Genomic DNA, 15,350 nt, shown 5'->3' on the forward strand with positions numbered 1-15,350 from the left:
CAACACAATGAATTTAACAGGACTGAGCATTCCTAAAAACACATTCAAGCTTTGGAATGTTAAGCCTAAATATTTCAGACAAACAACAGTTTACATGCACTGAATAGTCTGTTTTGTGTTGAGTTATCACTTTGTAAGCTTTTCAGAAGATAACTGCAGTCAAAATACGATATAACCATTTCAGACAATAGAGATGAATCGTTTACATTGCTACAAAGCTTAGAACATTAATGAGTTCTAGGTATTCTCAGGTTTCTTGAGAGTGCCAACAAAAACTGTTGCTGTGGGGCGTGCCGTGGTGGCGTAGGGCGTAGCGCGACCCGTATTTGGAGGCCTTGAGTCCTCGACGCGGCCGTCGCGGGTTCGACTCCCGGACCCGACGACATTTGCCGCTTGTCTTCCCCCCTCTCCTTCCCTGTTTCCTGTCACCCCACTATCACATAAGGGACACTAGAGCCCACAAAAGGCCCCCTGGAGGGGTAAAAAAAAAAATACAAATAAAAAAAAAAAAACCTGTTGCTGTGTGTAGACATTTAAGGTTTTATGCATTTCAGGTAACAGCTTAACTCAATGAACAAACAAAACTTGTTTCTCAAATGCATTTCTAGGGATGCACAATATAATGGCATTAATATCGGTACCGACCAATGCTAAACATGTTCAGTACCGGTCTGATAAATAAAACAGGACTGACATTAATCAACAATATTTATTGCCCTTTTGTTTGCCTCTGCGTTTCGGGAGATGTTGGCAACGTGGTATTTGTTGGGCATGTGACAGTTTTAGTGATACAGCATAATGTTGTTGGGGTTTTAATTTGGGCTAAGATTAACAGTCAGGATTAGTGATTATCTAAAACTCCAGAAGTGGATGAGGATGATAGCCCTCAAATGTACAACTATTAAACAAAATGTCCCCTGTTCGTATTTCGTTGACAGTCTTTTGTTGACAGCCTTTCTCAAAATTATGTAATATAATAAAGAAGCCTCATGCTTTAAATATCTGGTATTAATGAAAATGCCATTAGCAATTTCTGAGCAAGCTTTGTTTTTTAGGGCCGTTACTTAGAGCAGTTTCACATTTTGGACTTTGTTTTCAAGTACACATAAGCTAATATTCACCTATCTTACTTGAGTCTGCTTAAAGGCAAATTAATGGATGTATTCAGAATCAATAACATATTAGCATGTTAGAAAAGAAACAATTTTCAGGTTTATACCCAAGTATTCTTTGTCTTGATTAAAATGTAGAAAAACTATCAAATCAGAGTTTGGCTAATACAAAATAGTTTCTCCACACTTATATGGTGATTCAAAAGAGTAATTTGTATATGCATGTTCATGAATGCAAAAAATGGCTGCTGGCAAAGACATGACACAAGGATGCTGAGAAGTTTCTAATAAACTGTAACTTCAAAACACATTTTTCTAACTTGTCTTTTGAATCTAGATGTAATACTGATTTATAACTTGGGCCTCTATTCCCTTGAATGATTGATAGGTTTGTGTTATATGGCCTCATTATTACTCATCATTACTGCTACTCAAGGCCTACTCTTTTAATATTCTTATCTGCTGTGATTAAGTACTAGTTTATGCAGATGATATCAAGGAAAAACCAAAGAAAGAACAAAATAGAGCACCTTTAGACAGCATTTAGTCCATCAATGTGAAATGTTAAATGGTCTGCCAAAGTTAAACTGCTGCCAGTATTCAACATACAAGCTTCCTAAATTGCAGGGCTGGCAGTGAACCAGCTCTGAAGGAGCCTGAGGAGACCTCTGCCTGCTGCTGCCGCTCCACACAGCCTGACCTTCTGCAGTTCCAGAGAACAGGACTTCTACTGTCCAAGTCATACTTCTGCCTTTTAAAAGAAGCTTTTATCCTCTTCACTTTTAATGGAGCTTACGCATACCTGAGTGCAGAAAAACCTTTCAAGCAGCAAATCTGAATTCAATGTACAATGAAGCAACTTTAAAGATCAGAAAAGAAGATATTATCAGAGCATTAGTAGCTTCATAGATTTTAAAAACGGAAATATAGATCCACTTCTGTTACAACAACCTGATACTGACTTCTTCTTTAAGCTTATTTAAAGCCGGATTATAAAGATACAAACTAGATATAGACCTGATCAAATCCAGTGCTGGTTGGCTGCACGGTTTTGACTGATTTTATGCACAGACACATATTAAAAAGGAGAGCAAGAACTACTTAAATGTGGAAAATAAGTCAAATGTGGGAAAAATTCCAGCATTAAAATGCATGTACAGTGAGATAGAAAAGAAAATAGTATTTTCAATAAAGAATGGACATATTGCTTGTGAAACGTGAATATTGGCAAAAATCTAAATTTGACAGTGTTCACTGTGTAAAATTCTACATTTGTTTACATTTCTTCATTATAGTCAAATTGGTCAGCAAAGACAGTAAACACGATGCATTTTGTAAATCCTTCATGTCCTTACCAAAACAAAACATGAAAGCAGGAAGTGCATATCTGGCAAATATTATAGTAAAGTTTAAACCTCTTTCTCCTCTTTTTCATTCATGACACAGATGCATGGATGTTTTTATTTTGGTATAATATTATTTATGCCATTTCAAGATAAAGTGAAAAAGGATCAGATAAAACTTTCTTTCATCTGATCCTTTGATAAGAGATACCATCTGCCTGCATTAATATAAAACAAGTGTATGTATATTTTGTCATCATGCAGGGAAGTTCAGGCAAGTGTTGGTACGGTTGTGTCACTTCCCAGAGTCTGATGGCTGCACACATTGTTAATGGGGCGAAGCCAGTATTCATGTGTGAGAGTGCATGTGTGTGCGCTGGTGTCTGAATGGGATGAGGACTAGGGGGTTGTAGGAATGTTAGACCCAGTGGGCACAGAGTAATGTGTATGACACACTGTGTGAACAACAATGAAAGCAATCCCACTCAGTTCAAAAAGCTTCCATTCATGGCAAACCTGAGTCATCTAAACCTATCCGATTCAAAAAGACGGCCTGCTACTTTAGCTTTTAGTTTCAACAACCAACAAACAGAAAAGACTGATCTGGATGAAAACCGTTGTCCCTAAAATACCCATTATTTATGTTGTTCCTACAAGATTTCTCTGAACATACAATCTGTAAAAGAAAAGACTTCTACACGAAGACAATGAAAACGAGCTTTAATGCTGTTGTAACTATTCCAGGCCTGCAAGTGGTGCTATAACTCTGTCATGGAAAAGTACTAAAAACAGAGAAGGAGGCATGGAGAGTCTGCATAGAGCTTTCAAGTCGGGAAAAGACAGGGGCCCTCAAATCATCAAAGGCTGTTTTCCTGCAGCATTAAAGTGTGTCAATGATCCAACACACCTGAAGCTAATAGCTGAATTACCTCCTCAGCATGCAGTCAAGTTCTCCAGAGTCATGTAAATGACCTGATTATTTAACTCGAAATAAAACACCAAAGTACTTAATATAAACCATTTTTATAACAACTCCAAATGTTCAGTTTTTGAGATCTCTAGGTTTTAACTAACCCCTCTGAACTTCTATCACTAGCCTGTCACTTTCAACTTTTGCCAAGATTGTTGTTACAGTTGTATAACAACAACAATCTGAAATGTATTCAGGGAATGGGTGGGAAGGATAGATTTTCAAGATCTGTAACCACAAGAGACATGTTATGTTTCTGCTTTTTTCACTCACTTGTAATACAGCCAATATTCTGACAAAAGCTGCTGTGTTTCTTAAACAATTCTCACATTACAGCTTTATGACTGTCAGTCAAGTTTCACTTACTCCCTCGGCAGTCAGAAAGAGTCCAGCTCCCCAGAGCGCCGGCTTAGAAAACTAAAAAACCAGCTCATCCTGCATGACCTAATTAGAAACATCCCCTGGATGGTGATGAAACATCAGTCACTGCCTTTTCCCTCAAAAGGTCCCATTTATCTGCTGTTAAAAGCTTCATACACCTCAGGATAGAGGAAGGTTTCAGAATAACACCTAATGCAATGACTTTAAGCTAATAGCAAGGGTACATCTGCATAAAATCTTTTCATAACAACTACAAGAGTTGTTGCACATTTGCAAAGGTTTAATTATGGTTTCTAAACTGACCTGTATACAAAATGTCAGAGTCCATACAGGAATGCATAAATCCTGAATTAAATCAGAGGCAGGCAATGTGACCACCCTGCTTGTAAATGAGGACAATCAATAGTTTTGGCAGATTACAAGACAAGTGACGTAGAGCAACATGGCTTGTGTAACCTGCACATATTTCTGGCTCACTGTTGATTTGTGGCTCCTGTTTAATTAAATAGAAGCTGGGCGTTCAACTAGAACGTAAACACTTTTCCTCTGTAGTGTGTTCAAAGGAACAACTCAAAACAGCTCCAGAGGCTCTACTTTTCCTGTCAAAAGTAAGAAAGCCAGTAAATAACAAGAAGAAGGCATGAATAGCTTTACTATAAAACTGCTTTTAATCAGCTTTGTTTTCCTTTAAGAGAATAGTGGTGATTTCTCCAATTCCATTTACAAAGACAGATAAATTAGGTTTTTCTTGTTCCTTAGCTTTTGTGTTCCCACTAAAGCCTAAAAAATGACTTGAGTTCAAGTCATTTTCGACCTGCTGTAACTCAAGCAGGTCGAATTTCAACCAACTTTTGGCACTGGTGAAAACAAAGAAGCAAGCCGATTTAGGTTTCAGGTAAAAAAGCATATTTACATAATACTAACTGTACTTAAAACCTGTGAAAGTCATTAATAAGGAGTTGGTTCTGTATTTTTGAAGTGAGGTTTTGGTGTAAAGGCATGAGGAGTTAATGTCTTAACTGCAGTATGTAACTTTTAATGTGTTCAGCTAGTGTGAGTCTCTCCTGCAATATCCAGTGAAAATATTGTCATTGTTAATGCTAATTCTATTTTATGAATGCTTAAACATGTTCTTGTACTACATGCATTTACATAATAGCAGACCTTAGCAATGAACATAATGGAGCCACCATAACATCGAATTTAAAGCTGACTTAGGCTCACCTTCTAAACCAGTGGTGCCCAAAGTCGGTCCTCAAAGGCCGGCACCCTGCATGTTTTAGTTCTCTCCCTGGTAGTACCAACAACCTTTTCAGCATGTCAGTGTTCTTCTTAGGCCTTCTAAGGAGCCATCATTTGATCCAGGTGCGTCAAACCAGGGAGAAAACTAAAACAGGCAGGATGCCGGCCCTTGGGCACCCCTGTTCTAACGAGTCATTTCATGACTAATGAACAAATATTTTCTTGTCCAATTTCATGGGAGAAGGAGAAGTAAATGATTCTCTCTATAGTTATAACAACTATAATGCAGCTGTTATAGTTGTTATTATGCGCTTCCTTAGGACTTCCTGTAATACTTCTTAACAGTACAAGCTAGTAAAAGGAGTTAATGGCAACTTCAGAGTTGGTGTTTTTATTTAAAGTTGTCAACCACAGACCACGCCTGTCAGAGATGTGCATATTCTTTTGTTTAAAGTTGCATTTGACTTGTTAACTAGGAATGTTACAGATCTGAAGTTAATTAAGCTTCCACGGGTTGTTAATTATAACAACCCGTATGCCTGCTGTAGCAATATAAAAATCACCACAAACTGAAATCACCATTAAATTAATGTGGATAATTTCAAAACTTAACTTGCTTCTTTATTCTATCTCTGTTTAGATAGCTTCATTGCCAAAGCACTTTGGGTTCTTCAAAATAAAAGCACTTCCTGTTTAATTCATCGAGGATTTTGACATTGCCATGTGGCTACTTATTTAATAAATAAGTAATAAAAAAGCCAAAATGTCCCTCTTGTATTAATAGCTATTTTCAGAAGGCTTTTTTTTTCAATGTTTTTAGGCTTAAAAGATCAAAGCCTAACACTAAGGCACTTTATGTGCTGTCGCCTATCAGTTTATTCTCAGGGTGACCCTTTTATTAGATTTACCTCTAAGCATGCTAAGTAACAACCCTACCCAACAGCTTTCCTGCAGAGAATGACTGTGCAGCCTGGCACACGGCCGGCTGCCTCTCTTTAACACAGCACTGTGTGTGCGTGTGCATGTGTGAGTGCTGCAACACAGTTTGAATGCTACCCTGCTTTAATCTTTCTTGTTGAAAGCTTTCTCTTTCAGAGCATGAACACACACACACACACACACACAGCAGTTGAACAAGATGACTCTGTTCACCTTGTCACAGACAGACTTCAGACATCAGGCAGGAGACACACACTCTGAGGCGTACCCACAGACACAAAGAGAAACAGTGAGCAGATGACATGCTGGGTGGGTTGTGTTCTTCACAGGCATTTAAAATTTGAATTGATCTTCTTTCTTTTTTACTTTTTTAATTTGGTCATGCCTTGGTGGCATCAAGGAGAGAATTAGGAGGAAAATCAATCTGCCATAACAGAAACCTGATACAAGTACGCAAAGATTTAGCTTCAGACATCTGGAGTGTAAAGAGAGAAAAATCGGTAGATTCCACCAGATTTGTATTTGAATTGAGTAGAAAAATATAATAAGAAAAAGTTCCAGATGGCTGAAAGAAAAGTGTGCGTCATGTGCCATCCTCTGTTCATCACCCAAAATACTGGATTACTAAAATGCCACAGAAAGTCTGACAAATATAAAAAGGAAGATATACATAAAACAAAAATGTTTAGTTTTATTTATTTAATAGATATTTTAAGAGGAATTGTGCCACTTGTCATCTTATTAAAGACAAATTTTCTTAGCCTTCTATTTTTTGCCACTTCGATCGCTACTGGAATCAATAAAATATTAAGGCTTTTTAAACATCCTTACAAAATGTGACGTCTAATGTGGTCAATACTGTCAAAATACACAACTTAAACAAAATACTGTTGTCTAAGTTGTGATGAGAATGAGAATAACTGAGTAACGCTGTTGTCACCAAGTCCAGCAACCACCTCATTTAAATAAATTTGGTTGTGAAATGAAGAACCTGTAGATGTCACCAGAAAAGATCAACCTTCCTGTTTCACATGAACATCATCCTTCTGTCAGACAGATAGAGCTTTAAAACATCCACATTGCTTCTACTGAACATGAACAGCAACCATTCAATTCACTGCTTTATCTGGAGGCTCCTCGAGAACACATCACTAAACAAATCAGCTACAGGTAGAACAAACGTCATCCTTACCAACTTTTAAAATGAGGCAATGCTTCACTGGTTTACCAATTACTGCCATTAAAATGTCACTGAATCAACATGAGCTAGATAAGCATTATTAAAAATGCATTCAAAGTAATATTTTCACATAAATCTAAAATCATACTGCACAACTAATTTCAGTTTTGCACTTTATTCAGAAGCATTTAATCCACTGAAATAGACTGACATACATAAAAAGCATTCATTTGTTTGCATCTAACACGATGAGGCCAAGAGATCTTTACCTTTGATTTAAAATGTTAAATTATTAAATTACTTACAGAAAGAAATTTAAATCTGCTGTTTTGATCAATTTAAGAAGTGATAAATATGACTAACATGTACATGTGACCCCATTTTTCATAAGCTAAACAAGGCCTGGAAAGAGCAGTTTTACTGGTTCCCATAAACTACCAAAAAGAAGTCAAATGAAAGGGGTGAAAAGGTCAAACATTAATTTGCATTTGATTTGTGAGCTGAGTGAGAATATTTGCAAATGTTGATTTCAAACTTGCACTCAGACGCTTCACAGGAGCAAAAAGCCACAAAACAAAAGCAGACAATTAAAGAAAGTGATTCTCCTTACAGACGAGGACAAACCAAAACCCTCAACAACATAAGGCTAACCATGGAACAAACCATTCGATGTACGTAATTTGTGTTGAAATCTACAATTAAAAATAAAAAGGGTGTAGCTCAAGCTACAAACTACTATCATAATTTTGCCCTGATCAAACTTGCGGAAATCATTACAATTGCAGATTTTTTTCCTGCTTCTAACAGATCAACTCTGGAGGAAAATGTCCACTTGCTGCCTAATATATCACAGGATATAGTTGCCAGAAAGATAATCAGTGCAAATGACTATCTGTGAGTGGTCATAATGTTATGTCTAACCAGTAAATCTCCCTGCACTGTGTTCCAGTACATAAATTTAGAAGGAAACGGTTTCTAAAGAAGAAATAATGCTACACCAAGTGGCTCTCTGCCAGTGGTTCTTAATTCTGTCTTTTACAACCAGTGTAAAAGGAGTTCTAACACAAGATCTGGTTTAGTACTTGCAGTTAAAAGTTGATAATATCTTTCAAACACGTTTCCTCAGTGGTACCATTTTCACTAATTCAACTGTGTCAACACAGCAGTTATTTGCAACACAACTTGAAAAGATTGACAGATTCTTAATGAGTGGAGGGCAGGAATTTGCATCTGTGACTCAGTGATCGTCACAGAATTAACTTTCATCTGTAACTTTCACAGGTTTATTTGAGCTGCACAACACTTAAGACAAAAAAAAAAATCACATTTCTCCAATGACCAACCCTTCAGCTCACACTACATTATTATAAGTCAGGGGTAGGGTTAGGGTTAGGGTTAGAATAAACATTATGCATTGGAAGAAAAATTTAAACTAACAATTCTTGAGTTAATTTTCTCAAATTCCATGATGCTTTATAGCTGCTTAAAGAACCACATTTTAGGAAATGACAATAATTAACTGCTAGCTCAGGTCTTCAACAGAGTCCATGTCTGGTTTGTGTTAATGTAGACTCAAAGATGCAAATTCCTGCCCTTTGCTCTCTGTTATCATTGGAAAAATGACACTACTGACAGACTAAACATTTGGAATTTTGTTCTTAAATCTTATGTTTCAAATGTTGGAATTCTACACAGTTTTTCTTTAATCTGATTTTAAATCAAACATTGCAGTTCTGAAAATAAGAAAGTGCTACCTTAAACAACAACAGCATTAAAAAACACTAAAAATGGATGATTAAATACTTTAGCGAGCACAAAAGCTATGCACACCCTGATTTCATAAATCATGGTAGTAAAGATAGGGATGTCTTTTGTACATCCTGGGTCTAAACCTCATAAGAGCACTAAGTGATGAATGGAACATCCTTCAAGTGGCCTAAATCCTTCTCAGACCGACACTTCCTTCTAAAATTACATTCTTCAACAGATTGTAGTCATAGCAATGCAGCCCAAGTACTCCAACGGCAACTGCCAAGAAAGCTCAACCCTTAACATTACGGTCCATTCTGTAGGATGAAATTACAAAGAACCTAAACTGCAAATGATATCATGCAGCAGGTCGTAACTAAACACAGACAGAGTAATTACAGATGTTTGTTAAACTGAAATAAATCATTTAACTAACTACAACAATGAGGGCAAATTGGTGAAAATCTTATGTTAAAGTAGATTGCAAGATTTTTGTTTACATAAGTTCATAAACAAACCAAATAAATATGTTCAAGACTTTATGCTTTTCGAGACTGACCTCTGCTCAAAGAAACAACATCCTGAACAACAAAGAACTCTAATTACAGCTCAAGAGCCGGTTAATTATAATGAATTAAAAATGTTACTGAAGTGTACACTTGAACATAAAAAGTACCTTATCAAGCTGACCAGTAAAATATCTGCATTCTTTTACATCTCACAGGGAACAGTTTGTGTGAGTCAACAACGAAGACTAAACACAGTGTGGACGGCAGCCTTGGTAAACAACCATGCATCATGGTCCGCCTTCTCTGACATCCCTCCATCTGGGCTCCTCTTCTTTTCCATAGAAAAAAAGTAATGGTGAATTCCTTTAATTTATTCCACTAGAAAAATGTTTAACTTAAAAAAAATAAAGACCTTAAATGGTGTCTTTCACAAAGCCCTCAGAGAATTTCAGTTAAATAAAAAACAATTACTAAAGATGCAGTGATTGAAATTTTAAGGCCAATTTCCAGTTTCTGTAAAGCTTTGACTTGCAGCCTGGTAGTGTTTAGTTTAGTACATTCACTGATTGAAAAAAGGTCAAATTTTTGAGGTTTTGATGGTTCAATCAGTGGTGAGTGTAGATAAAACTTTTTATAAGAATTCTTTAAAATTCACTAAGAATTTTAAAGAGCGTTTTAGAAGTGTAGAGAAAATAAAAATGCTCCTAAAAGCAAATCGGACAAAAATATCTAAGCATAATTTTGAATAGTTTTTAAAAGAAGAATATGTTTAGAAATCTTTAGTGGATATGAGTTGCTTGAAAGCATGCAAATGTCAAGTAGTGAGTTCACCTAATCCACTTTAGATTATGGTGTTAGCAGAAGTTGATTATTTATATGCACATCCATCATCATACTGAGAGTTATTCAGGTTTCCCCTTTGCTCCAGAAGGATGTGCTCTTTTTGCCAGCACTCATCCTGTTTTGCACAGACTGTGCCAGAGCTGTTGCCAGATCCTGTGACAGAAACAAGCAACCTGATCCAAAACAAAAGACTGGATCAAAATCCATTAACAAAGAGCAACAATTATTTAGCCAAAGGCATGGATCAGGAAGCAGCAAATTGGAGTTTAAACAGGTGACATGAAATCCTGTAACAGGGCAATAAAAATGCATAGATGTATAATCCAAGACTAGAAAAATGTACACATCTTATTTTCATATTCAACCTTTTTTCCCCCCATCAGTGTATGTCATAATTGGGTTTATGCTAGCAGTAAGTCTAAATATAGTATACATGGTAATATAAACATTGAAGAGAATCTCTGTAATATGCCTGACCTGTCTGCTGAGATCTGAGACATTGGCATGTCGAGACTTCTCCATTCACTTTTCCATTCAGGCATCTTTATATTATTCCAAAATTTCCAGATGTGTTTTTACTTGGTAAGAAAAGGGACACCCAACACGCTCACACATGCTCAGGAGAAAAAAACATTGTGCCAAGAAACCTTGTTTAGACTAGAATGTGTTAGAGCACAGAGCCAACAAACAAACTAATCCAGACAGTTTTCACCTTGCTGATCCTGCATTACGACTAAAATCATTTCACTTTGTAATCACTCAAACTCATGTTTGAAAGCTATTTGAACAAACAAAATTAACAGACTGAGTAATCAAATTTTGAACAAAATTTTTCAGCTTAAACCTAAAAGTACCAACAGTAATCAAGCTGCCAGTAAAAAAAATGGCTTGATTTCTGGGGCTTCAGTTCAGTATAGGTTTTGGATTAGATAAGGTTACATAATTTGCATTTTTGCTTGTTCTAATTTGTTTCTAATAATTCTAGCTGCCTGTTTTGCAATAAATTTGTCTTCAGCTCAGGCAAAACTATACAACTGTTGAAATTACACAACCTGTCATTTGTTATAATTTCACATGATTCTGTTAGAGGCAGAACTGTCCTAAACTACCAGTTAGAGAAAAGCCAATTCATCAAACTACTGAGATGCTTCAGAGAAAAGAAGACAAATAAGGCAGTTTCATCAGGTTTCTGTTCAAGCAAAACGCCCCATGGCTGTTCGACACAAATCATTCAACCTAACCAACTGGGGGCTTCTGCTCTCATCAAAGGGCCAGCCAGACTCCTCTGAAGTTCAGAGGAACTTAAGCACCATCATTAGAGAGGGTTGAGAGTGTGAAGAAGCACCCATCAAAGACTTAATAATTGCAGGTGTCAATGCTTCACTGCAGTTCTGGATTGTTCCAAAGAATGCTGCTGGATGCCTTTTGTCTGGCAGTTGTAGCTGAGGAATATTTTACATGACTAGTTTGTCATTTCAACACGATAATTATTATTTTCAAACATAACATTTTCATTACATTATGACCATCTGTCTAATAATGTGTTAGCTACCCCTTTGCTAAAAAGACACCCCTGAACCTTTGACACAAGGACTCCACCAGGCCCCAGAAGGTGCGCTTAGTTTTCAGCGCCAACATGTTAGCAGAACCGTCATGTCATGTAAGTTGCAAGACTCATTGGGATTGTGGGAACTTCAACTCCAAGTTAATGCCTCATATTTATTGTTGTGCTGCTTATACTATTCCTGAACTATTCTTGCTTTGTAGCAGGGAGTATTATTGCTCTTAAAGAGGTCACAGCCATTAGGGAGTACTGTTTCCAAGGGTGTACGCAGTATGCAACAATACTTGATGGTGGGAAGTGTCAAAATAACACCCACATGGATGGCAGATGTCCAGGGTTTCCCAGCCCAAGATTGGCCAAAGCATCACAGTGTCTCTACTTTCTTGTCATCTTCCCATGGTGTATCCTTTCATGGTCCCATTTGTTCCCAAGTAAACAAGGCACCTAGCCATCAAACAAGTTTAAAAGAAAATGTATTTAGTGAGACCAAGCCGTCCCTCCACTGCTTCCTGGTGCAGTTTTGGTGTTCACGCGCCCATTATTAGGGTTTTCTGCGGTGAACAAGAGTCAGCATAGGCTCTTTGACTGGCCTTTAGCTATGCAGGTCCAAATGTAATGCACTGTGTAACACCTCAGTAAATTCAGCCATAGTAGTTCAACTCCTGGACTGGACCACAGACCAGTCTTCACTCCTTCATTAGTAAGGCTCAGTCACCCATGGCCCTGTCGCCTGTTCACTGCTCCTGCTTTGGACCATGTTTGATAGCTACTGACCACAACAGACCAAGAACAAGTTTTAAAATTGCTCTGGTTATAATTTTGCAATCACAATGTGCCCCATCCATGGAAGTTAGAACTGGTCAAGCGATTCTAGGTTTAAGTTTGTCTGTATTTCCAGTATAAAGTCACTGAAAGAGCTTAACTTCTTTATTCTTATCCTATGTATTAGGGATGCCCAAATTCAGTTCTTCCATCTATGGAATGAATGGCTCATTACCGGGCCTCTGCAGAGCTGAATAACAGCTTGATTCAGGTGTGTTGGAGCAAGGCTGCATTCAAACCCCTTTATCAATGGTTAAGTCTCACTCTAGCCAATTAATGTCTGGTTCATTTCTAGCCAATAAGGGCATGTCTCCATTGGCAGTGTTTTTCTCACTATGTGAGAAAATGTTAATCATGCTTAGATTTCTCTAAAGTAACTTTTGAGTTGGCAATATCCACCACTGGTTGTTTGTAATTTTAGAGGAACTGTAATAATTTTGCTACAAAAATAAAGTTTGTGTCAACCTCTCATCATTGAGTTCATCAAACATCTGTGAAAAATTACTTTTGCATCTAATCCTCGCAAGATGCATCCCGGTAGTTCATGACAAGCCCTTTGACTGCCACAGCTTTACTTCAATTGACGCACAACCCACAGCTGAAGCATTGAATTAGCTCAAGATTTAACCATGGTGAGACCACCAGGACAGGCAAACAGCGAGGCATGAATCTGGCTTTGAAAGCAGATGCAGGGGTCTGTGTGGTTAGATGATAAATGGCAGGTTTTAAATTATTTTCACCTGCCAAAACAAAATAAGTAAAAGGTGACCCATGTAAGGGGAAAAAAGAAGTCAGCCTAATTATGTTTGGCATGAACTAACTCCAAAATGGCTTTAGGAAGTAATTGTGCATGTCTTCCTTAGTCAAGTCTGCACCATTTGAGCAAAAATTGAAACTGTGAGCAAAACACCTTTCATAAAACGAAAGTTAGCTTCATCCTCAACGAACTGCTGAGAAGATACACATCCAAACATGCCAGACTCAACTGTTTTCTATTGTTTGATTTGTCTTTGACAATAAATCTCAAACTGGGGAAACTGCTGGCATAACCTCTTGCATCAGGTGCTGACATTATACTGGTGCAGCAGTTGGTATATTACTGGATGTTGACTGAAACTTTGTGCTTAGATTCAGTCAGGAATGAGTGACTGTCAACTGGTGTGTGGGGATAATGAAGTCAGATCCCAAGGGAGAAAGCTGAGAGGAGAACAACAAAAATGCAGTTTCAGTTCACTTCCACTGATCTGCTCTCAGCCTCATGAATTCTAGGTCAGTGGTGGCTTTTTAAAGATGTGACATGGCCCTCTGAGGAGTTTGGAGCTGCTAAATAGGCCTACAAAGGCGCCTGACACTTTTATCTGTGTCTTTTTAATGCAGATAACATGGTGTGTTGTGAGAGTATAAAAATATCAATATTAGAAATATGGAATAGAGATGCACCAGGCAGCCAACAGTGAAGGGGACATATGCTTTATTGCATTTGGGGATAAGCTTGTAATTTTTTATTTATTTTTTTTCTGTTGGATTCATAACTATTACATCTTTTAAGAAACTTGGGGATCATTTGTCACAATTATATGTTTTATTCCTTAAAATAACTGGAATCTGTTAAAATCAGAATTGGCTGATCAGACCTTCAAGAAAGCCAGAAATGATCAGAAAAAATGGCATTCTAGCAACAAGCCATAGATTTTCCCTTGGCATGTGCATTAATAGCTAAAAAAAATGAACAGATGAACATCAGGTACAATCCAAGACAGTCAAACATTTTATGCCACAGGGTAAGGAGATCTCCACTATTCCAAATCAAAATGTTTCCATTTTAATTATAAAAAAATAAGTAAAGTGAAAATCATGAAGCAGTTGTCAGTCAGCTGAAAGCAGGATGATGACAAACTTAAACGAAATGGAGACTGACAAGTGTCATGATTGAAATTCTCCCTGAACAAAACCTCGCTTGTGTGTGATTATTGTTGACTGGGCCTGCAATGGGGCAAAAATCCATTCCACATGATGCATTCATTGTTTTCAGCCAAACACGCACCGGGTCACTTTAAACAGCCACTGTACAACAGCAAGCCCGTTCTGCAAATTTGAGGAGGGCCTGGACAAAATAACTGAAACTGTTCCTTTACGATTAGTGTTATATTCAGGTTATGTTTAAAGGGTAAAAGTTAGGATTTAGATGATGCATGCAGCTACAATGAACCTGCATAGTATTTTTTGGGAAATGTATTTCTTATTTCAACAGGTGAAGAAACAATAAAATAAAGTGCACTTTAAACAGGAGGCTACATAAAGGCCATGCTATATCAACAAACACCTGCGCTTAAAGGAAGCAGGTTCTGATGAGGTGATTCAGCACTCGAGTTTTTGAACTCACCTCGATCCATTTCTGAGCCTCCAGAAACGCAGAGTCGGCGGCCGACTCCGGCACAGGTTGATGCTGATGAGACTGTCCAAGGTCTGTAACCGGACTGGCCATGGACGAAGGACTTGGCTCTTCTCTTTAAGTATGAACGCCTTACAGAAAAGGTGCAAAAGCCGCGATATTCCTCCGAAATGAGTGAAGAGCCGCGTCAGTGTTCCAGTTTCCCTCCGTTGTCGCTGTAGATGTTCCAGCAGCAGCAGCAGCAGCAGCAGCAGCACCGGCGGCCAGGCAAACGAACCAGTTTGTGCACTCCACAGAGTCGCTC

The 15,350-nt window shown here is 37.8% G+C and overlaps 1 protein-coding gene across 9 annotated transcripts in view; it reads right to left on the reverse strand.

Annotated features, from left to right (window-relative positions):
* The window catches only part of LOC116714202 (LIM and calponin homology domains-containing protein 1), a 72,241-nt gene extending 56,891 nt beyond the window's left edge, over window positions 1–15,350 (reverse strand). For 7 of the 9 annotated variants that reach the window (XM_032554594.1, XM_032554591.1, XM_032554592.1 and 4 more), the window contains exon 1: window positions 15,038–15,350. In XM_032554594.1, the coding sequence (XP_032410485.1) occupies window positions 15,038–15,139 (102 nt within the window). In that variant the 5' untranslated portion in view covers window positions 15,140–15,350. The remainder of the gene's footprint in view (window positions 1–15,037) is intronic. The other 2 variants (XM_032554598.1, XM_032554596.1) reach the window with 1 other exon arrangement.

This window comes from Xiphophorus hellerii, chromosome 23 (assembly GCF_003331165.1).
Source record: "Xiphophorus hellerii strain 12219 chromosome 23, Xiphophorus_hellerii-4.1, whole genome shotgun sequence".
Taxonomy (NCBI): domain Eukaryota; kingdom Metazoa; phylum Chordata; class Actinopteri; order Cyprinodontiformes; family Poeciliidae; genus Xiphophorus; species Xiphophorus hellerii.